Source organism: Salvelinus fontinalis, chromosome 6, assembly GCF_029448725.1.
Source record: "Salvelinus fontinalis isolate EN_2023a chromosome 6, ASM2944872v1, whole genome shotgun sequence".
NCBI lineage: Eukaryota > Metazoa > Chordata > Actinopteri > Salmoniformes > Salmonidae > Salvelinus > Salvelinus fontinalis.
Genome location: NC_074670.1, coordinates 59,452,999 through 59,476,018, shown reverse-complemented (window position 1 = coordinate 59,476,018; position 23,020 = coordinate 59,452,999). Strand labels below are relative to the sequence as shown.

General features: G+C 41.3%; 1 protein-coding gene across 5 annotated transcripts; it reads left to right on the top strand.

Moving 5' to 3' along the window:
• The first annotated feature begins 72 nt into the window (after positions 1 to 72).
• Positions 73 to 22,922, top strand: LOC129858216 (lysosome-associated membrane glycoprotein 2-like). 5 transcript variants are annotated; one of them, XM_055927264.1, is made up of 9 exons: positions 73 to 155; positions 9,296 to 9,411; positions 13,324 to 13,534; positions 13,649 to 13,810; positions 14,049 to 14,242; positions 14,490 to 14,609; positions 14,757 to 14,811; positions 15,033 to 15,203; positions 19,005 to 22,922. In XM_055927264.1, the coding sequence occupies exons 2-9, from the start codon at positions 9,370 to 9,372 to the stop codon at positions 19,145 to 19,147; spliced, it is 1,098 nt and encodes a 365-aa protein (XP_055783239.1). In that variant the 5' UTR covers positions 73 to 155; positions 9,296 to 9,369; the 3' UTR covers positions 19,148 to 22,922. The 5 variants fall into 5 exon arrangements, with proteins under 5 accessions (XP_055783239.1, XP_055783238.1, XP_055783236.1 ...); XM_055927263.1 differs by having other exon boundaries at positions 73 to 258; positions 22,772 to 22,922; XM_055927261.1 differs by having other exon boundaries at positions 73 to 258.
• The last annotated feature ends 98 nt before the right edge of the window (positions 22,923 to 23,020 follow it).

Genomic DNA, 23,020 nt, shown 5'->3' with positions numbered 1-23,020 from the left:
AAGTAGCAACTAAGTTTATTCAAAGCACATTTATTGTGGAGTTCCGATACGGAGTTCCGATTCGTGCTTATTATAGGAAGCTTTGCCCGCAAGTCATATGACTTTAATTTCCTGGTGCTTTTGCGGTAGATGAGCTCGAGCTGCACATTTGGAAGGTAGCCGAAGTCGAACGCTGTTGTTTCTGGGTGAAGTGTTTTGGCTACCAAGTTATCATGTTTTGGTGCGCGTTTGTGATTTTGTTCCTGGCTCTTGGAAATGGTATGTTTAGTCAATTGAAAGTACTATTGCTTTGTGTCACCGTTGGCTAATATTGGGGGTCACAAAAGAGGAAACTTTCGGTGCTCCGTCACTTCAGGCCTATCCTCTACCAGATTGTTAGCTTGATAGCTATTTATTTTCTACGCCAGTAGATAGCAAACAAACGTTAACTATAACTTAGTTTAACGTTGGTTCCAAAAATAAATTGATATCCATAATCTCAGACTTGAAGTTATTGGAACTGTTGACCTGTCATGCTTATTTAGCTAGGTAACGCGCCTGCTGTTAGAAAATAACGAGTTGTTCCTCTGTCTTTGGCTATAACCCCATGTCATGTTTAGACATTGTATTCGGCTTTATATCGTCATTATTGTGTCTATCAAACCTCAACCTGTCAACAATCCACCCGTTTCATTCATCCAATTTATTTGGAACAACGTGTGACAAGATGACTTGGCTCAGAACACTTATCTAGCTAGTTATAATCTGCTAACGTCGTTAGTCACACTTTGTTGCATGACATTTTCGTAGCTATCAATAGCAACAGCAACCAGTTACTGTTGTAAATCCAGTTCAATCCAAAATCTTAGTTTAAAGGACATTAAGGACTCACACCTCGAAGGTTTTATCTTATTTAGCTAGCTAACGTTACCTAGAAAGCTTGTTGATCAGGAAGTTGTCTCATGACCTAGCTACAGATTTTACCCCAGATAAAGTGATATACTAAAGATTGGTGTCCATTACAAGAGAGCCCCATACAAACTAACCTGCTTTCCTGTAACGCCAAGTAATGGACACCAACAGTCGTTGGTTTTTAACATTCGCTCGCGTACAATCTGTAGCAACTCATGACCAAGCATCTCTTGATTGCCCTTAGTGTTGTTTAATTGTGAAACGGCTGCTAACTGCTGTGCAATCTTAAACCAGGGATCAACTAGATCCAGCCGGAGAAACATAACAATAAATACGTTTAGACTACAAATTGACTGGAAGAAAGCTAAACAGATCATATTTGACAAAAATATAATCATTTCAAACCTTGATTAAATTTGGGGACATTGCCCTGCTTAGGGTGCTGTCTTTCAGATGGGATGTTAAAATGGGTGTCCTGACTGTGGTCAATCAAAATCTCATAAAACTTATTGTAAGCGTAGGGGTGTTCACCCCCTCATGGGTAAAGTCCCAACCTGGCCACATTCCATCATGGCCACCTAATCATCCCCCTCATTCCTAATTGGCATATCACTCTTCATGTCCCCACCTGATGCCGGAGTAGATGGCTGCTGTTTTACGGGTTCCTAACCAATTGTGCTATTGTGTTTTTCTTGTGCGTTATTTGTAACTTATATTGTACATAATGTTTCTGCCACCGTCTCTTATGACCGAAAAGAGCTTCTGGATATCAGGACAGCGATTACTCACCTCGTACTGGACGAATACTTTTTCTTATAGAGTCAGCTGCGAAAGATTCACTTCAGAGACTGGACAAGGGCCAAATCCCCATCATTTGCATGAAGAAGAGCCAAGATATCGGGAACATAGTCTGCCTCTACCATCAGTCCTATTAGCCAACGTGAAATCATTGGATAACAAACTGGATGAGCTCCGATCAAGACTATCCTACCAACGAGACATTAAAAACTGTCAAATATTGTTTCACCGAGTCGTAGCTGAACGACGACATGGATAACTTACAGCTGGCTGGGTTTTTCATGTATCGGCAAGATGGAACAGCCGCCTCCGGTAAGACGAGGTTGTCAGTCTTGTGTCTATTTGTCAATAACAGCTGGTGCACGATATCTAATATTAAGAAAGTATCAAGATTTTTCTCGCCTGAGGTAGAGTATCTCATTATAAGCTGTAGACAACTCTTGGTAAATTGTGTCTTCATCTATATTTTTTGTAGCTGTCTTATTTACCACCACAAGACCGCACTCAACAAGCTGTATAAGGCCATAAGCAAACAGGAAAATGCTCATCCAGAGGCGGCGCTCTTAGTGGCTGGGGACTTTAATGCAGGGAAACTTACCTAATTTCTACCAGCATGTTACATGTGCAACCAGACGGAAAAACAACTCTAGACCACCTTTACTCCACACACGGAGACTCTTACGAAGCTCTCCGTTGCCCACCATATGTCAAATCTGACTATAACTTTATCCTCCTGATTCAAACTTACAAGCAAAAACTAAAGCAGGAAGCACCAGTGACTCGCTCAATACAGTAGTAGATTGGATGATACAGATGCTAAGATACAGGACTGTTTTTCTAGCACAGACAGGAATATGTTCCAGGATGCATCAGATGGCATCGAGGAGTACACCACATGAGTCACTGGCTTCATCAATAAGTGCATCAACGACGTCGTCTACACAGTGACCGTACGTACATACCCCAACCAGAAGCTATGGATTACAGGCAACATCCGCACTGAGCTAATGGCTAGATTTGCCGCTTTCAAGGAGCGGGAAGCTTAACCCGGAAGCTTATAAGAAATCCCGCTATGCCCTCCAACGAACCATCAAACAGGTAAAGCTTCAATACAGGACTAAGATTGAATCCTACAACACCAGCTCTGATGCTCGTTGGATGTGGCAGGGCTTGCAAACTATTACGGACTACAAAGGAAAGCACAGCCGCGAGCTGCCCAATGACATGAGCCTACCAGATGAGCTAAATGACTTCTATGCTCGCATCGAGGCAAGCAACACTGAAAGCATGCATGAAAGCACCAGCTGTTCCGGACAACTGTGAGATCACGCTCTCCGTAGCTGATGTAAGACCTTTTTAAACAGGTCAACATTCACAAGGCCACAGGGACAGACGGATTACCAGGACGTGTACTGGCAAGTGTCTTCACTAACATTTTCAACCTGTCCCTGACTTCATGCCACATAAGCTAGGGAAAGTGCACATACACTGTACAGCGAAACAGGCTACAGGAACGTAACCATAATACATCCACGTAACCCAGTAGCCTGTGTGACAGCACAGGCAATGACAAAGATCATTAGCGCCATTAGTACTAGCATTACAAGTTATTACAATAATATACAGCTCTGGAAAAAATTAAGAGACCACTCTCAATTTTTTCCAGAGCTGTATTAATGTAGCCTACTGATACACTAATGATAGTGAGTCTGATAATAGTATTTTCTTTGCGAAGGTGGAGAAGGAAGCAGCAGCAGCACTAGAGCGTCAGTTCAGAGTCAGACTCCGAGCAGGAACCTTCAGGTACAACTTTAGAGCACAAACCTAAACATGTAGGCTATGATTTTAGATGAATATGTTCTTTATTTATGAGATTATCAGTAAGACTGTAATCGGGGGGCATAATCGATGACTGCACAAGTAATACAAGTTTAAGTTGAGGTTATTTACAATGTTAATCTCATTCTGCAGAGCAATCAGATGTGCAGAGAGAGAGGTTCAGAGCCCAGTACAGGGAAAATAGAAAGAGACAGCGAAAGCACTGAAAATCCATTTGATTATTTTGCCCGTCCTCAGTCCAAGGATTTTGACTTATTTTTTTCAGTACCACCCAAAACAAACCCCTCAGTCATTCTCAATGTATTCCACTCCAAAGATGGCACAAACAGAAAATGGCTGACATACAATGAAGTAACTCACTCCTTGTACTGCTCAGTATGCCTTTCATTCGCAAAACCTTCAGCCAGGGATAGTGCATTTGTCAAAGGAGGCATGCAGGCCTGGAAACATGCCCATCAGAGAGTACAGGAACATGAGAAGCAAGACCCATAGAGAAAGTGCAGAAGCCTTTTTCCTCAGAGCCAGCAAAGCAGGCATCCGTACCCTTCTGAGTGATAAGCAAATGTCAGTTCAACTAGATCAGGTCAGAAAGAGGAGGCAGGTCATGGAACATGTGATTGAGGTAGTTTAAAGTTATTGGTAAATGTGGGCTTAGCGATGGAGGACACAGGCACGAAGCTGCATATAACTTGGAAAACATGGCCGTCAATGATGGCAAGTTTCTTGAGCTTATATTGTTGCTAAGGAAATATGATCTCTTCCTACAAGAGCATGTTAGTGATTGCATTGAGAAGAGCAAGAAGCAGATGGAAAGTAAAGGAAGAGGGTCCTTGGTAACTTTGATGTCCAAAACAACAGCAAATAAAGTAATTGAAGTCAGAATGTTGAATCAGTAGACAATTGCTGTTGAAGTGAGAAAGGCAGGGATGATCTCAGTAAAAATGGACACAACACAGGATTTAACATCCAAAGACCAGTGTGCAGTAGTTCTGTGATATGTCCCTGATATTGTTCACGAGATTGATATTGTTCATTGCGGTCATTGACCGTGAGTCATCGACTGGACAGTACTTTGTGGACCTTGTGAAAAAGACCCTTGAGAGATGGACAAAGATATCAAACAGTGTGTTGGGAATGCAACAAACGGAGCAGCTAATATGCTAGGACAATACAGGGTCTTCTCTGCATTGCTAACAGGAGAGTCTCCTAACCAAGTACACATATGGTGTCGTCAACCTTGTGCTAACTGACACCACTGGGGTTGTGGCAAGTGAATCCCTTTTCTCACTACTGAATGACATTGTTCGTTCAAGATTCCTACAAGCGCATGAAGCTATGGGAAGAAACCAGTGAGGACAGGAGACACAGACGGCTTGATGCAATTGGTGAAACACACTGGTGGGCCAAAGTTGAGGCCTTGAGGAAAGTATTTGGAAGCTTTGCAAAGCCCGACCATGCACTTCACACGGATGTGGTCATCACGATGGAAAGAATTGTAAATGATGCCACCATAAAACCTGCCATCCGATGCAAGGCCCAAGGGTACAAAGATGCTCTCCTAAAGTATGAAACCATACTTATAGTTTAGGTTTTTCTCAGGATTTTTGAGAAAAATACTTGCAAACAAGTGGCATCGATATCGTAACAGCACAGCACTTGGTGACGGGAATGGAGGATAACCTGAGAAAGTTTGCCTGAGACTTTGTGGGTGTGAAGACGGCAGCAGACAACTTTGTTGGGTGGGCCAATGGCATTCTGGAGGAGCAGCAGGACTGTGATGCTGAAGCTCAGACTGCTCTCCCAGAGAAGAAAACAGAAAATGAAGAGAACCAGGTGAGTTGGCAGAAGATGAGCCCATTGCTAATGCTGACATGGATTACAAAATCAAGATCCACAATGTGGTACTGGACACTTGTTGAAAGTATTCACCGCCATTATGCAGCAAACACAGTGCTGTGTGCAGATGTCTCCTGCATGAATCCAAAGCATTTTTTTGAGATCAGAGAAAAGGGCCTTCCAAAGACAGCCATGAAGGAGCTCAGCAAATGCTTACTGAAATTTGATGAACATGCCGCTGTTGAGGCATTGCAGGCTGAACTGATCAGCCTTGCACAACAGTGGGAAAGACTGAAACAGTCAGCATTGGAGGAGTACAACACCAGGGCTGCCGCCGCCAGTGATGAATCATGGGAAGGCTTTGAGGATCCTGATGAAAGTGTGGAGTTGGTGAGCAGAAGTTGTTCCACGTGTAAAAACTGCCTGATGTGCTGCAATCTTCTCATGTCTCAGTACAATCTGCTCAAGGATGTGTATCACATCATTGGTTTGGGCTACAAGTTCCTCCTCACCCTATCCATCACTCAGGTGGCTTGTGAGAGGACCTTCTCCACCCTAAAATTCATAAAGAACCGCCTAAGAACCTCCCTCACTCAAGAGAACCTAGACACGTTCCTTTTGATGGCAACAGAGAAGGAGATTCTTATGGGACTTGACAAAGATGACGACATTGACAAGATGGCAGTGAGTTACTGTGCCACCTACTGGTTTACAGGCTGACATGGGTAAAAGACAATTTGCTGTGAGTTAAAGCTTTTGTACAGAGGCATGTTTTTTGGACTTTTGTATTATACTTGCAGTTAAGTAGCCAATGTTCAATTTCATTGACTCAGTGTATAGATGTGTTTATTTTTGTGCTGTTTGCTTTATGGGCACCAATGAGTGAACATTGTAATCAATTTTTTTTTTGAAGACTGCTTTTTTGACTTTTGTATTATACTTACTTACATTATTGTAGCTTAAGTGAATGTGTGTGTGAAGTTTTTTGATATGCTTGAATATAGAGATCATTTGAGCTAACTCTGTATATCTCATTCTCTTTTTAAAAAGTGTAGGCTAATTGTTTTGTGTGTCTAGCCTTGTACATTTGTATGTGCTATGATTGGTGTATTCCTAGTGAGATTGATGGTGGACCCATAACCATAGCATACCTTAAACTCAGTATTCAGATAGGCTACTTGTTAGTCAGTCCCAAATGTTTGTATTTTGTAATGTGGATAACTTTCTTCCCCAATGAACATAGTGGCCAAATGTATAACTAGTTTGGTACCCGTTACTTTAACAAATAGGGTTAGCCTACAAAATTAGCCGTCTGGTGGTTTGCGTGAACAGGGTGGCCTGGGATGGAGTCAAATTCCTGGCCTGAATTATTGTTTCAGTCCGCCTCTGCAGACCACCATAGTCTGTGTCCAAGAACACCAAGGTAACCTGCCTAAATGACTACCGACCCGTAGCACTCACGTTTGTAGCCATGATGTGCTTTGAAAGGCCGGTCATGGCTCACATCAACACCATCATCCCAGAAACCCTAGACCCACTCCAATTTGCATAGCGCCCCAACAGATCCACAGATGACGCAATCTCTATTGCACTCCACACTGCCCTTTCCCACCCGAACCAAAGGAACACTTACGTGAGAATTCTATTCATTGACTACATCTCAGCGTTCAACACCGTAGTGCCCTCAAAGCTCATCACTAAGCGAAGGACCCTGGTACTAAACACCTCCCTCTGCAACTGGATCCTGGATTTCCTGACGGCTGCCCCCAGGTGGTAAGGGTAGGTAACAACACCTGCCACACTGATCCTCAACACGGGCCCCTCAGGGGTGCGTGCTCAGTCCCCTCCTGTACTCCCTGTTCACTGCACGGCCAGGCACGACTCCAACACCATCATTAAGTTTGCTGATGACACAACCAGTGGTAGGCCTGATCACTAACAACGATGACACAGCCTATCAGGAGGAGGTCAGAGACCTGCAGTGTGGTGCCTAGGATAACAACCTCTCCCTCAATGTGATCAAGACAAAGGAGATATGATCGTGGACTACAGGACACCCACATTCTCATCAAAGAGGTTGTTTTGGAGCAGGTTGAGAGCTTCAAGTTCATTGGTGTCCACACCACCAACTAACTATCATGGTCCAAACACACCAAGACAGTTGTGAAGAGGGCACGACAACATCTATTCCCCTTCAGGAGACTGAAATGATTTGGCATGGGTCCTCACATTCTCGAAGTTCTACAGCTGCACCATCGAGAGCATCCTGACTGGTTGCATCACTGCCTGGTATGGCAACTGCTCGGCCTCCGACTGCAAGGCACTACAGAGGGTAGTGCGTACGGCCCAGTACATTACTGTGGCCAAGCTTCCTGCCATCCAAGGACTCTATACCAGGCGGTGTCAGAGGAAAGCCCTAAAAATTGTCAGACTCCAACCACCCTAGTCATAGACTGTTCTCTCTGCTACCGCACGGCAAGCGATACCAGAGAGCCATATCTAGGTCCCAAAGGCTTCTTAACAGCTTCTACCCCCAAGACATAACTCCTGAAAAGCTATTCAAATGGCTACCCAGACTATTTTCATTGACCCTCACCTCCATTTTTACGCTGCTGCTACTATCTGTTTATTATCTATGCATAGTCACTTTACCTACATGTACATAATACCTCAACTAACCTGTGCCCCCGCACATTGACTCTGTACCGGTACCCCCTGTATATAGCCTCATTACTTTATTGTTGTACTTTAATTATTTATTTTATGTATTTTTTACCTGCATTTTATTTGAGTAAATACTTCCTTAACACTTATTTTTCTTACAAGCCGTTAACCAACAATGCAGTAAAGTAAGCATTTCACTGTAAGGTCTACACCGGTTGTATTCGGCGCTTGTGACAAATACAATTTGTTTTGAAAGCTGATGTGTGGTGAGCGTTCTGGCACAAAAATGGTCACTGTGCATCACTGAGGTGGGTGCTACACATTGATAGTGGATAAGGTGAGTTTCCCCCTACTATGTAAAGTGCTTTGAGTACCCCAGTTGGTGGAAAAGCACTATATAAATCCAATTAATTATTATTTGTATTATGATCACGACTCTCTATTATACTTGGTAACAGATTTCAAAAATTAAAATCACTTGGAGTGGATTTCCTGGTGTTAATGTCCAACAATAAAAAAGAAAAAAATGTATAAAAAAAATGATATTTATTTTTTGCTCATATTTTGTTTGGGGGGGGGGGGCAAATAAAACCAGTTGGGGAACCGTGTCTTAAACCCTCCCAGTTAGATAAGTGATTGCTGTAGCAGCTGCTGTCTGTAAACCAATCCCCTTGTTATGATTGATAGAAGGAATGTGCACGTTGAGCCCATGGATATCTTGCCAGGATTCATTTTTAATATTCAATACAGTCAGAATCCCAGTTTTGTTTTCAATAGTAAATCTCTGATCGCCCCCCCCCAACCCCCCCCCATATGCATACATTTTATATTTCCATTAGAATGTTTTCATTTGGCCTGAGAAATGGCCCCAGAGTCCTCTGTTGCAAGCTAGGGCCTCTGATATCAGGTCACTTGGGGTGACGTGGTCCCTGTCACTTCAGGTCAAGCCTAACCGTGACCTACCAGTTAGTCCCATGTGAGAGTAATCCGCTGATGAACGGTTTAATCAACAGTTTAAAAAGGAAGGTTAGGAAATCGTTAGCCTATGGCGTGTTCCCAACTCTCTGACTTTTACAGTGATTTGAGGCCATTAGGCTACTTATTTAAGGGAAGTAGAAAATACCCAAAATGCATGTTAGACTAGTCTACCAATGCTGGTAAGATGTGTGTTTACCTTGAATTTATTGAAAAGGGGTTTATTTACAAGTCTGCCTCGTGTTTTGTGTCTTCTCATTATGAAATGCAAGAGTGTTTATTTCTATTGCAGAACTCCACCTGTCACATTCGACTGAGGTGTCAGTCAACAACACAGAGAATAAATTATGCCTCTACGCCAATTTGATGGTCAACTTCTCCGTCACCTATGAAGTTGGTGTAAATAAGGTGCGTAATCTGTATATTTACTCCTATTTAAATAGTTTTAATTTGCAGGCTAGTACATCTAAGCCTTTAGAGAACTCTTAAAACATTCCAGGTATCGCACTGCTATATTAAAGTGTTGAGTCAAGCTTCGTACTGTGAGAAATAATGTTCTTAATTTAGTCACGGAGAGGACAATACTCCCATTCGGTATTAGCAGAGAGGAGCGGGTGAACTTGACTCAAAATGTCTCCCTCCAGCAGGTGGCGTTTTTTTCGTTGTTTCGCCCAGGAGTCGTTTTATGGAAGTCAATAAGTGTCAAATTTGGTCCCCAAGAAATGATGGCTTATTTGCTAAGTGAGGTTTATATGATTGAATATAAGTTGTTGTTGATGTCACCTGCCTGTATTCAAGGGAGAGGGATGCTATGCTACTAGCCTCATGCCATGAATATGCATAGCCATCGAAAGACGACTCTGATATGGTTTTTTTTCTCAGTCATCACTTGTCCTACTTATATCAATACACTTATAACAACTTAAGCATTACTTGCAGCCACGTGAGTGCTAGTTGGCTACCGAACAGAACATTAAGCGAGCCAAGAACAGCCACACAAATAAACGGACTACATGAATATCGACTCTGGGTATAGGGTTGTAGCCCAACTGCAGAGAAATGTCTTCTGTTCATCAATTTTCTGTTTAGTCCCCCCCCCCCCCCCCCCCCCTGTTGACTAAATAGTTGTGAGCCAAAATATTGATACCCTTGTACTTTTTTCAAGTAATGAACCATTTCTTCCTGAAAAGTCTTGAAATTAATACATATTTTGGTATCCACATATACATATATTTGGTTTGCAGTTGAACAAAACAAAAAAATTGTAATAATTTACTAAATGTTAGCTTATTCCACAAAGAAATCCTAAAATGGCCCGGGCAATATTATTGGCACTTTCTAGAAGTAATTTCAAATAATTAATTTCAAGCAGGTGATTCTCCTTTACTTTGGAATTGAACTTGCCTGTGGTGAGTTGCAGGTGTCTGCTATATAAAAAAATTACTCATTCAACCAGTTTGAATAGAGAAAAGGACTCATTCTCCTATTTCGTGTCACTGTGTGTACCGCAATGAGCATAGAGAAAGGAAAGAACCTGAAAATTATCTGAGGTCAGATACAAGATTGTAGCCAAGCATGTACAATCTCCAGAGACCTTGATGTTCATGTTTCCACCGTATGTAATGTTAACAAGAAGTTTAAGGCCCATGCCACTGTAGCCAACCTCCCTGGACTTGGCCACTAAGGGGCCCTTAGGAGATTTATATGGTAGTAGACCCAAGAGGACACCACTGCTGAGAGAAAGACCGACAGTGCCAAATAAAGTATTCATCCCCCTTGGCGTTTTTCCTATTTTGTTGCATTACAACCTGTAATTTTAAATTGATTTTTATTTGGATTTCATGTAATGGACATAAACAAAATGGTCCCAATTGGTGAAGTGAAATGAAAAAAATTACGGAAAACTGCTGCGTGCATATGTATTCACCCCCTTTGCTACGAAGCCCCTAAATAAGATCTGGTACAACCAATTACCATCAGAAGTCACATAATTAGTTAGATTGCACACAGGTGGACTTTATTTATGTGTCACATGATCTCAGTATATATACAGTTGAAGTCAGAAGTTTACATACACTTAGGTTGGAGTCAATTAAACTCGTTTTTCAGCCACTCCACAAATTTCTTGTTAACAAACTATAGTTTTGGCAAGTCAGTTAGGATATCTGCTTTGTGCATGACACAAGTAATTCTTCCAACAGTTGATTACAGACAGATTTTTTCACTTATAATTCACTGTATCACAATTCCAGTGGGTCAGAAGTGTACATACACTAAGTTGACTGTGCCTTTAAACAGTTTGGAGACCAAAGATAACCCTGAAGGAGCTGCAAAGCGCCACAGCGGACATTGGAGTATCTGTCCATAGGACCACCATAAGCCGTAAACTCCACAGACCTGGGATTTACAGAAGTGGCCAGAAAAAAAGCCATTGCTTAAAAAAATAAATAAGCAAACATATTTGGTGTTCACCAAATGGCATGAGGGAGACTCCCCAACCATATGGAAGAAAGTGCTCTGGTCAGATGAGACTAAAATTTAGCTTTTTGGCCATCGAGGAAAAAGCATTGTCTGGCGCAAACCCAACACCGCTCATTACCCCGAACACCATCTGCATGCATCATGCTGTGGGGATGTTTTTCATCGGCAGGGACTGGGAAACTGGTCGGAATTGAAGGAATGATGGATGGCGCTAAATACAGGGAAATTCTTGAGGGAAACCTGTTTCAGTCTTCCAGAGATTTGATACCGGGATGGAGGTTCACCTTCCAGCAGGACAATGACCCCAAGGATACTGCTAAAGCAACACTCGGGTGGTTTAAGGGGAAACATTTAAATGTCTTGGAATGGCCTAGTCAAAGCCCAGACCTCAAACCAATTTAGAATCTGTGGAATGACTTAAAGATTGCTGTACACCAGCGGAACCCATCCAACTTGAAGGAGCTGGAGCAGTTTTGTCTTAAAGAATGGGCAAAAATCCCAGTGGCTGGATGTGCCAAGGTTTATAGAGTCAAGAAAAAATAAATTGCATCTTCAAAGTGGTAGGTATGTTGTGTAAATCCAATGATAGAACCCCCAAAAATCTATTTTAATTCCAGGTTGTAAAACAACAAATTAGGAAAAATTCCAAGGGGGGTGAATACTTACGCAAGCCACTGCCTGACTGCAATTTGCCAAAACACACCTGAACATGCCAAAATCTGTCTGGGAGAATGAGATGAGACCAACTTAGAGCTTTTTGGTTAAACACACCATCTCTGTTTACAGAAAACAAAATTCAGCCTTCAAAGAAAAGAACACCTTCCCTACAGTCAAACATGGAGGAGGTTCAGTGATGTTTTGTGGTTGCTTTGCTGCCTCTGGCACTGGGTGTCTTGAACGTGTGCATGGCATCATGAAATCAGGACAATACCAAGGCCTTTTGGAGCGCAATGTCGGACCCGGTGTCAGAAAGCTGGGTCTCCATCAAATATCATGGTTCTTCCAGCAGGACAATGACCCCAAGCACCCAGGAATGGTTCAAGACAAAACGCTGGACTGTTCTGAAGTGGCCAGCAATGAGTCCAGATCTAAATCCCATTAAACTTGTGGAGAGATCTGAAAACAGCAGTTGGTAGAAGGCACCCTTCAAATCTGTGAGAACTGGAACCGTTTACACGAGGAGTGGGCCAAACTTACAGTACAGAGATTCAGGAAGCTCATTGATGGCTATAGGAAGCGCTTGATTGCGGTTATTTTGACCAAAGGCTGTGCTACCAAATATTAAGTATAGGGTGTGGATCATTTTGTCAATGCCATTTCTGTTTATTTTAAATGGATATGTTAAGTTCTGAATAAAAAATAAAGGTTCTGTAATAACAGTGAAATAAAGAATTGTGGAGTCCAAATACTTTGGTCAATTTCAATGTATTTTGGTGGAAAATTGTGAGTTACTTGAAAAAAGTGCAAGGGTGACATTATTTTGGGCCACAACTGTATCCTGTAATTGTCATGGCTTGTCTTTCACCAGGGTTCATCAAAGTTATAGCCCTTATATTTAAAAAAAAAAAGTTGTTTTTTTCTTCTCTTTAATAACTCCCATCTCAGTCGGATGATTTATAGGCCTAGATATTTCCCAGGATATAAAATATATTATTTTGTTCCTTTTTTCCTCCTAATCCATCATAAGAACGGACACACTGTTAAGTTATGTCAACAGTACTATTTTCTCATGACCTAAGCATCTGAAATAGCCCTGTTCCTGAGAAAGTACTTGACAGGAATGGGATTCCCCTCTTGTCACTTTCTTAATGACTGTCCAATATTTTCGTCCCCTTTCAGAGTGAAACGGTTCTTTTTGTACTGCCTGAAAATGTGACAACAGAAGGGAGCACCTGCAATAACACAACATCAACATTGAAACTCGGTTTTGGAGACGGGCACAGCTGGGTGGTTGAATTCACTAAGGACAACAAAACGTACCAAGTAGATTCCATTGTTTTCACCTACAACCTCAATGACTCAAGCATCTTCACCAACTCTACATCAAACGGTAACTAGTGACTACACAGCCTTGTCATGATACTGTTCATTCATGATATACCAATTCGGTACTGCAGTTGATATGACGCATACAGATATTTGACTGAATCTCTCTTGGGTTTAGAAACCAAGTCTGTGACAGCAAAGCCAAGGATCACCAACGTGGGTGTGGATACCTACTACTCCTGCAAGAGCGAAAATGTCCAGAGAGTAGAGTCTGTCACTCAGACACTGTATGATGTTACTTTACAGGCGTTTGTGACAAACGGCAGCAAAAGTGACACCGGTAGGTTGTACGAGAACAAGCATCAGGCCATTGTAGGATCTACTGTGACAAAATTATCTGATTTATTGTGCATTATGTCAAACACTATTACTGTGTCTGTTCTCCAGGGTTGAAGTCAATTCCATTTCAATACAATCAAATCACGAAGTGAACTGAACATCAGTTTACTTACTGAATTGAAATGGAATTGATCCCAACCCTGTTGGTTCTCTGAAAAGTCTCTCTTCTTCCTACACAGACACTGTATGCGCTGCTGACCTAACCTCCACCACTGTGGCGCCCACCACGACCGTTATCACCACAGCTGCCCCAACTTCTACCCCTACACTGCCCACACCCACCACTGGAAATTACAGCATCGCACCCAACTTCAACAGTACAGCCTGCTTAATGGCCACCTTCGGCCTGCGGATCGGCTTCAAGCAAGGAGACGTATGTATACACATAGTATAGCCATTTCAAAATTGGCCCTTTTGATGTTTTCTCATCTTATCATGCAATTGCCTGTTTAGTAGAAAGGGTTCAGACATGTTTGTCACAGAGAACTTGACTTGTCTATGAAGATAGGTAGTTGTTACTATTATGTTAATGTTCTTGTTGTTTATCAACCTGCGTTTTCAGTTGAATGCGTTGTTGTACAACTGACTAGGTATCCCCCTCTCCCTTTCCCCTTTATTAGAAAGTGGAGACCATCAACCTGGTGCCCAGTGCGACTAACGTGAGCGGGGCTTGTGGGGTTAACAGCAGCAACCTCATACTGACATCGGACACAATCACCATCATGTTCACTTTCAGCAACGTAAGTCGACGAGGCCAAATATCTGAAACCTAGGCCGTTATTATCCTGGTTGTCTGCATTTAGCTTGTAGACAGCTGGACTAAGGCGGTAGGATGCAGCGTAAGGTCTGTTTGTCTCCTGTTCAAGGTGTTTCCTTGCTCGTTACAGGACAGCAAGAAGTTCTACCTGCACGCTCTGAACGTCACAGTGAAACCAGCCACTGGTAGGCAACCTAGCACTACAAACCCTTTCAGAAAGCACTAGCGTAGAAAACCAAGTCCCTTTGTGGAAGTTAGTATTGGATCAACTTTATTGTCCCCCAGGTGAAAGTTGTCTTGGACACAGTGCGGCTTTATAATAAACACTATACATTACATACATACACAGTATATACAATGCATATTAACCTCTACTCTCTTTGCTCATTCTGTGTGTTACGTCCAGGGGCGGATGTCTTTGCAGACAATACCAACATGTCCATTTGGGCGGCGGCGGTAGGCAGCTCCTACATGTGCAACAAGGAGCAGACATTAACTGTCACCCAAACGCTCACTCTCTACACGTTCAAGCTTCGCGTCCAGCCCTTTGGGGTTGAAAAAGGGGAATTTGCTACAGGTAGGTGACTCTGAGATGGTGAATTGTTATCAATACCTTTGTGTTGTGTTAGCCATATGCTACAGCTTACTAGGGTTACTAGAGCCAAATGCAGCAAATATGCTTGAAACTGAGACAGGCCATAATAACCACTATTGGTATCAGTAGAATAGGTCAACTGTCCAGTTTGGTGAGAAACAGCTAAGTATTTAGAGCAGCAGGTAGCCTAGCGGTTAATAGCGTTGCGCCGGTAACCGAAAGGTTCCCTGGTTCGAATCCCCGAACCAACTAAGTAAACAAAATCTGTGCCCTTGAGTAAGGCACTTAACCCTAATTGCTCCTTTAAGTTGCTCTGGATAATAGCATCTGCTAAATAACTAAAATGTTCATATGTATTTTATACTACACCATGTTTCTGCCCCTGCTTAAACTGATTAACAACCAAATGATCATGAGAAGATGAGATGTTCCGAGTCGTGCTCATTGATTCTCTCTCTCGTCTGCAGCCCATGATTGTTCACTGGATGACACCAGCATCTTAATCCCAGTCATTGTTGGTGCCGCCCTGGCCTGCTTGATTCTCATTGTAGTGATTGCTTACGTGATTGGTAGAAGGAAGACCTATGTGGGATATCAAACCCTCTAAAAATCCATCTGTGATCATGAATCCAGAACAGTTTGATCCTTATGTGTCAGGGGGGTCCCAAAGCCTGATCCTGGATTGGCTGTGTAATCTTTCCATTAGTGACTGACTCACAAAACTGAATAGTCAGACTATAGTCTCTTTACTTCAGCCACTCTTAAGAGCTGCTTTTAGACTTGAGATTAGGCTAGCTTCGCTTAGGTTTAGACTTGAGTAGCTTTGTTCAGGTAAATCTGAATACTCAAAACGCTCTCCAGGACCAGGTTGGACCATCCATGTTCTTTGTGTAATTTCACTTTTTGTTTGATTTGCTTTGTATTTTTTCCACCCTTCTCCCCTTTTTTTTGGAAAGGAGCAGTGCAGGATTCTCTGTGTTTACCAGTACAGTATAGAAGGCCTTATTTATTGCAGAATCTCTGAAAGTGATTGTTTCTTATGACACTCCATTTCCTTGCATCACTTTCCAGATGAGTAGCACATTTTATAGAAACTCCGGTCAGAGTACTTGTGCTACTGTTTGCACATTTTCACGAGGAGTTATGACAATTGGGTGCTGTGCCCTTGTCACTGTGAATCATGCTCCCGCCCCCTCTCCTTCAACTTTTTTTGTTTCATATGTTCTTATTTAATGTCTGTGTACATTTTTGTTCAACCTTTCTTTTGTGGTTTCATTCATCCTCACAAGTCATTGTAGCAGCGCAACATTTTGACAACTTGAACATTTTAGAATTTGCATTACAGCTCAATGAGACAACATTGAGTAGCTTTGTTGATTTGTCTCAGGAACTCCTTACTAACTAACCAGGATAAAGGTCTGCTGCTTCGCTCTCCTCTCCCCTTACTGATAATCTACTAGTCACAGTAGTTTGAATCTGGAAAGGGAAGACTTTACGACTGAAATCTGTGTGGCCACATTAAAAAACAGTAGTATTATTGGCATATAGTGCCTTCTCCAAGTTGACGTTACCAAACAAGGGATCTGTCCCTATATGTTCACACACGGCTCTAGTTGACATAATGTTTGCCACTAATGTCTGTTTGTCTCAGAATTATGTGTTAACTCTTTGACTGACTGGCTAATTTTGTGAGGTGTGAAATCTACCTTGAAGTGTTAATTTAACTCTGAAAAGTCCATGAGGATGTAAAAGATGAACCTGAAAGGAGAAATGAAACCAAACCCCCTCTCCCGTCATGACATGTTGGCATTAGGTTTCAAAAAGGGATAGCTGTAGTTGACTTATTTGCTGCCATTCAAATGTGTTCTTCACAGATGGTGATTATTTTGTACATATGCATTAAATCGTTCAGTAAGTTTGACGTAAGTTCAAAATGCGTGCTGCAATATTACACCTGTGTATAGTATAGCCATTGCTGCAGTGTTGCTCCGGAAAGCTGCCAGTTAGTATGAGGAACTTGTAAACAGAGCTGGGGTCAATTCCATTTTACAATCAAGTCAATTTCAGTAAATTGATTTCTAATTTCAATTGTCCTCTCTGCTCTTCAGTGAGAAACATTTGAATGTGAATGTTTATTTACTTTCTGAATTGACTGAAATTAAATGGAATTATCCCTGCCCAGTTAACCCCTTGTAAGTTGTACCTATCGACAGAGAGTGGTAGTAAAGGTCATTGTCCACAGGATGTGTATGTTTTTGTACTGTTAGGATGGGATACAATGGGTATTATGTTGTGGTGCGGTGGTCAGCATGAGACATGAATACATTTGATTGCCACCTTTAATTTCTGTTGATTCAACCAATTTTTCTTCAGATTATGTGAATGATTCATTTATTCCTTATCAAATATTATTTTGGATTCTTGCTTTACAGTCCGGTGTGATGTGTCTTGGAAAATTGACTGCTTTTCTACAAATCCTGTTTGGTACTATGATTCTAAAATTGGCTTCTCAGACCCTGTATAAAATCAATTCTAAAATACCCTTTGGAATCTTAACATTTACTACTCCCAATTGTCATTTACTTGACATGATAATGAATGTTATGATTGTGACAAATGTGTGCCTTACTCAATGAAGCTTGTCCATTTGAGATTCATTCAGGTTTGAAATCTTTACATTTAATGGATTCTCCACTAGTCTAAATGTCTCCTATTTTAAGAATTCAAAATGCATCATGTTAAGAAAAGGGAAATCCCTATTACAGGACAGGCCCATCCTCCAAATGTAAGATACATTGTATTTTCTTCTATGTAACTCCAAACAAATGTTCATTTTTTAATTCCTTTTCAATAGGCTTTTAGCTGCATTAAATGGGAATGGAAATTTTCCCCCAAAATAATGGCGTGGAACATTTGTTTTTATATTTTACGATTATGAAAATAAGTGTTTATTGGTCCCTGGTCATTTTATTAAATTGCTCTTTGTTTTCCAACTATTCTTGACTGAGAAGCGTCCTAGTATGACCATGCATTCACCATTTTCATGTTTTACCTTTCACCCTGCAACGTCCCTCATGCCCACTTTCTTTACTGTCACCCAGCGGAGGATTGACGATACGACAGGGAGCTGCTCTGGCTGTGCTGGTGCTCATTGTATTGATCGCATATTTCATTGGGAGAAAGAGAAACCAGGGCTCTAGCTATGAGCACTTCTAAATGACCCCACTGAGGTTGTATCTTTCCTCATCAGGATACATGTTGATTGTAATTTAACTACAAATTGATATGTGCTGTGCATAATTAACCTTACTGTGAAATTCACCTGAAGCAAAGCTCTTTCTCATGAAACAATGAGTTGGAGAAGATGTTTGTGTTCAAGAAATTGCGTGGCTCTGTTGATAACATTTGGCATGTAACAGTTCTTGTAGATATATTTAGAATTGATTGGCTGACTCTTATTCCTCACTTATAACATGGTTGACTATAGATGGCAGATGATGGCCAAATATTTTCCTAACTGCCGTCACTGCCCATGTTCTAACAGAATCCCCGGTGTTGTTGTAGATCTGCCATCACCGAATATGCTCTGCCAGAACCGCCCTCATGTGGTAGATGAATGTCTGGGTTCTGATCTGACGTCTTGCTGCTTTTCGAACCTCGTCATCCATGTTGTCTGTGAAGAGCTTAACCAAATCCTGTTTCTTCACTAAAATGTGTTTTCTGCTGACTAATTGCTAGCATGCTAATGTCGCTAACCCTTCTTCTGTCTCTTCTCTGTGGCAGCCATGGAGTGCTTCATGGACTCTGATTTGAGCTTTCTGGTGCCCATCGCTGTGGGCGTGGCCCTCTGCTTCCTAATCTTCCTTGTGCTTTTCTCTTACCTGATTGGCCGGAGGAAGAGTCGCACCGGCTACCAGTCTGTATAATCCAACCAATCCCAGCTGCTTCTGCCTCTACCCATTCCTTCCCATCCTCCCCCACCCAAGCCACCCACAACACGTTGGCTCCCCATCCCCAAAGCTTCTATGGCATCCAATTGGAAATGGAAGGAAGAAATGTATCTTTCCTTAACGTTACCCCCAGCAAATTCCCTGTTCAGACTCCTACCCTAATTATCACCCCACCCAACAGTAATTTTGAAAGTTGACCGTTTTGCTATTTTTTGACACCAACAATGACTGAAATCATTTACCACCAAAACCTGTCAACATAATCAGTGGTATTGCACCAGGTGTGTGTGGATGTAAATTGCATGGAGTGAAGTATCATGGGTCCTCTTAATAACAGGCCATATGTTTCTTTATTCCCAGAGAGGCTCATATGAATGAGGCTGTTTTTTCTCACTTCTGTTTTGTGTTGCATTATATTTCTATGTTTCTAATTAATTACTCTCTTGTATAGAATTAATTGTTGATTTTGGATAAATAGGGACTTGAAATTGTGCAAAGAATTTATTGAAAGTTCATAGATATGAATAGCAATGCCTCAATTTGTAAGTATCCATTGTTAAATATTTGTAGAATTAGAAAATATCCTATTTTTTTGAATTCCCTGTAATTTAAATGTTATTATACCCCCTGCACTAATCTTCTCTTAGTGTCCCTTTATTGTACTAGGACTAACTTTACAAAGACACGTACCAACCAGCATTTGGAGCAGTTGCATAAACATGTGATTTTGATGTTCGAGAGAAAATACAATGTTAAGAAGTCCCCTCTCAGGGAAAGGAAGACAGCGGTCTGGTATCACAAATGGCTCTGTTAAGACAGAGGCTGTAGGGACTCTGCAATAGACTAAACAAAATTATGTCGGTTTGCTGTCAGGAGTGTCCCTATATCCTTTTCCTCTAAAGGCATTTACTACCTGGATCATGTTCAGTAGGTAGGGCGTTTTGAAACGGGGAGGTACTGCCTGAACAATAACCTTTTTTCGTTGCAAACAGTTGCTACGGTGTGTCCTTCTGAACACTGCCCAGGCCTCATAATAGAAAGTATAATAATTTACATATTCTAGCACTAATTATTTTTATGACCAAAGCTTGGACAGAAAGGAAACTTATTTCCTGGCCTCTGCATTTCAGAGCAGGTAAATGAACAGCCTGATTAAAAAAAAAATTAACCAGTGAAATGCATTGTGTTTGACCAAGGATGATGTTTCTATTATCAGGCTCATTATTCTGTTCTGTACCAATACATAAGACCTCTGGTTAATTTTGCCCCCAAGATGTGGTTTTGTGCCTTTTTTGTTGCACTACTATTCCCCTCAACCAAGCCTGTCTCAATCCGATGAAGAATGTTGAGATGATAACTTGTTGAACTTCACTTGGAGCGGGGAATTAAAATAGTTGCTTTCCTGTTTTGTAGTACTTTGCCTCTTCTTTCGTTAACCACCGGTGTTTTCCTTTACTTTTGCTGCGCTTGTTATGACAAGGACATAACGTGTGTGTGTGTGTTGCATACAGTTGTAAATCTAGCCCTGGCAATGTTACATACATTTCTGCAATGTCCAGGCCCACAGATCAGACTTTGATCAGAATCATGACTGTATAATCTCTATTGGCATGACTGTCGCCCAGGATACATCCCAAATGGCACCCTAGTGCCTTCAGAAAGTATTCATACCCTTTGATTTGTTTCACAGCCTGAATTCAAAATATATATTTTTTCTCACCCATCTACACACATTACCCCATAATGACAAAGTGAAAGCATGTTTTTAGACATTTTTGCAGATGTATTTTAAATAAAAAATCCAATTTTATACTGAACAAAAATATAAACGCAACATGTAAAGTGTTGGTCCCATGAGCTGAAATAAAAGACCCTAGCAATTTTCCTATAAGCGCAAATAGCTTATTTCTCTCAAATGTTGTACACATTTGTTTACATCCCTGTTAGTGAGCGTTTCTCCTTTGCCAAGATAACCCATCCACCTGACAGGTGTGGTATATCAAGAAGCCGGTTAAACAGCAGGATCATTACACAGGTGCACCTTGTGCTGGGGACAATAAAAGACCACTCGTGCAGTTTTGTCACACAGCGCAATGCCACAGATGTCTCAAGTTTTGAGGGAGCGTGTAATTGGCATGCTGACTGGACGAATGTCCATCAGAGCTATTGCCAGATAATTTAATGTTCATTGCTCTACCATAAGCTGCCTCCAACGTCGTTTTAGAGAATTTGGCAGTATGCACAACCGCCTCAAAACTGCAGACCACGTGTAACCACGCCACCCCAGGACCTCCACATCCGGCTTCTTCACCTGCGCTATCGTCTGAGACCAGACAACCGGACAGCTGATAGAACTGAGGAGTATTTCTGTCTGTAATAAAGCCCTTTTGTGGAGAAAAAAAAATAATTCTGATTGGTTGGGCCTGTCTCCCAAGTGGGTGGGCATATGCCCTACTAGGCCCAACTATGGCTGCGCCTAATTCATGTATTTCAATTGACTGATTTCCTTATATGAACTGTAACTCAGTAAAACCTTCGAAATTTTTGCATGTACATACTTTTATAGAAGCAACTTTGGCAGCGATTACAGCTGTGAGTCTTTCTGGGTAAGTCTGTTTAGAGCTTTCGACACCTGAATAGTACAATATTTGCCCATTTTATTATTTTCTAAATTCTTCAAGCTATGTCAAATTGGTTGTTGATCTTTTGTTAATCAACCATTTTCAAGTCATGCCGTAGATCTTTTTGCAGATTTAAGTCAAAACTGTAACTCGGCCACTCAGGGAACACTGTCTTCTTGGTAAACAACTTGTGTGTACATTTGGCCTTGTGTTTTAGGTTATTGTCCTGCTGTCGGGTGAATTAATCTCCCAGTATCTGGTGGAAAGCAGACTGATCCAGGTTTTCCTCTTGGATTTTGCCTGTGCTTGGCTCCATTCCATTTATTTTGTATCCTAAAAAACTCCCCAGTCCTTCACAATAACAAGCATACCCATAACATAATGCAGCCACCACTATGCTTGAAAATATGGAGAGTGGTACTTAGTAACGTGTTGTACTGGATTTGCACCAAACATAACGCTTTGTATTCAGGACAAGAAGTAAATTGCTTAGCCAATTCTTCTGCAGTATCTAATGGCTTGTTGCGAACAGGATGCATGTTTTGGAATATTTGTGTTCTGTAGAGGCTTCCTTCTTTTCACTCTTTCAATTAGGTTAGTATTGTGGAGTAACTACAATGTTAATCCATCCTCAGTTTTCTCCTATGAATACTTATTGACTTAAGACATTTCAGCTTTTCATTTGTAATTAATTTGTAAAGATTTCATAAAACATAATTCCACTTTGAAATTATGGGGTGTTGTGCCAATGACCAACAAATCTCAATTCAATCCATTTTAAATTCAGACCAACACAACAAAATGTGGAAAAAGTCAAGGGGTGTGAGTAATTTATGAAGGAACTGTATTCTCTATAGGCCCTGTTCAAAATTAGTGTACGATAAAGGGAATAGTGTCATTATGGACATCCCAGTGCTATGTTATGGGTGCAGTCATCACTGGTATATTAATAGGTGCCCAAATTCTTTCTCCTTTTAAGGTCATATGAGACTATCTCTGGAAGTTCAATGTATTGCAGAGAACAATGGATAGATCTACACTTAATCTCTCCAATGGATTGGTTGGATTCCCATATTGTTTAGTGTTTTTCGCATCAATAAGCCTCAAATAAACAATGTCATTTAATCTGACTTGATACGTTGTGGTTTTATACTTGATGTGTCAAATCATGTCATTTTCTTCTGGATTTTGTGTGAATTCCTTAATGTTTATAGTACAAAATGACAGA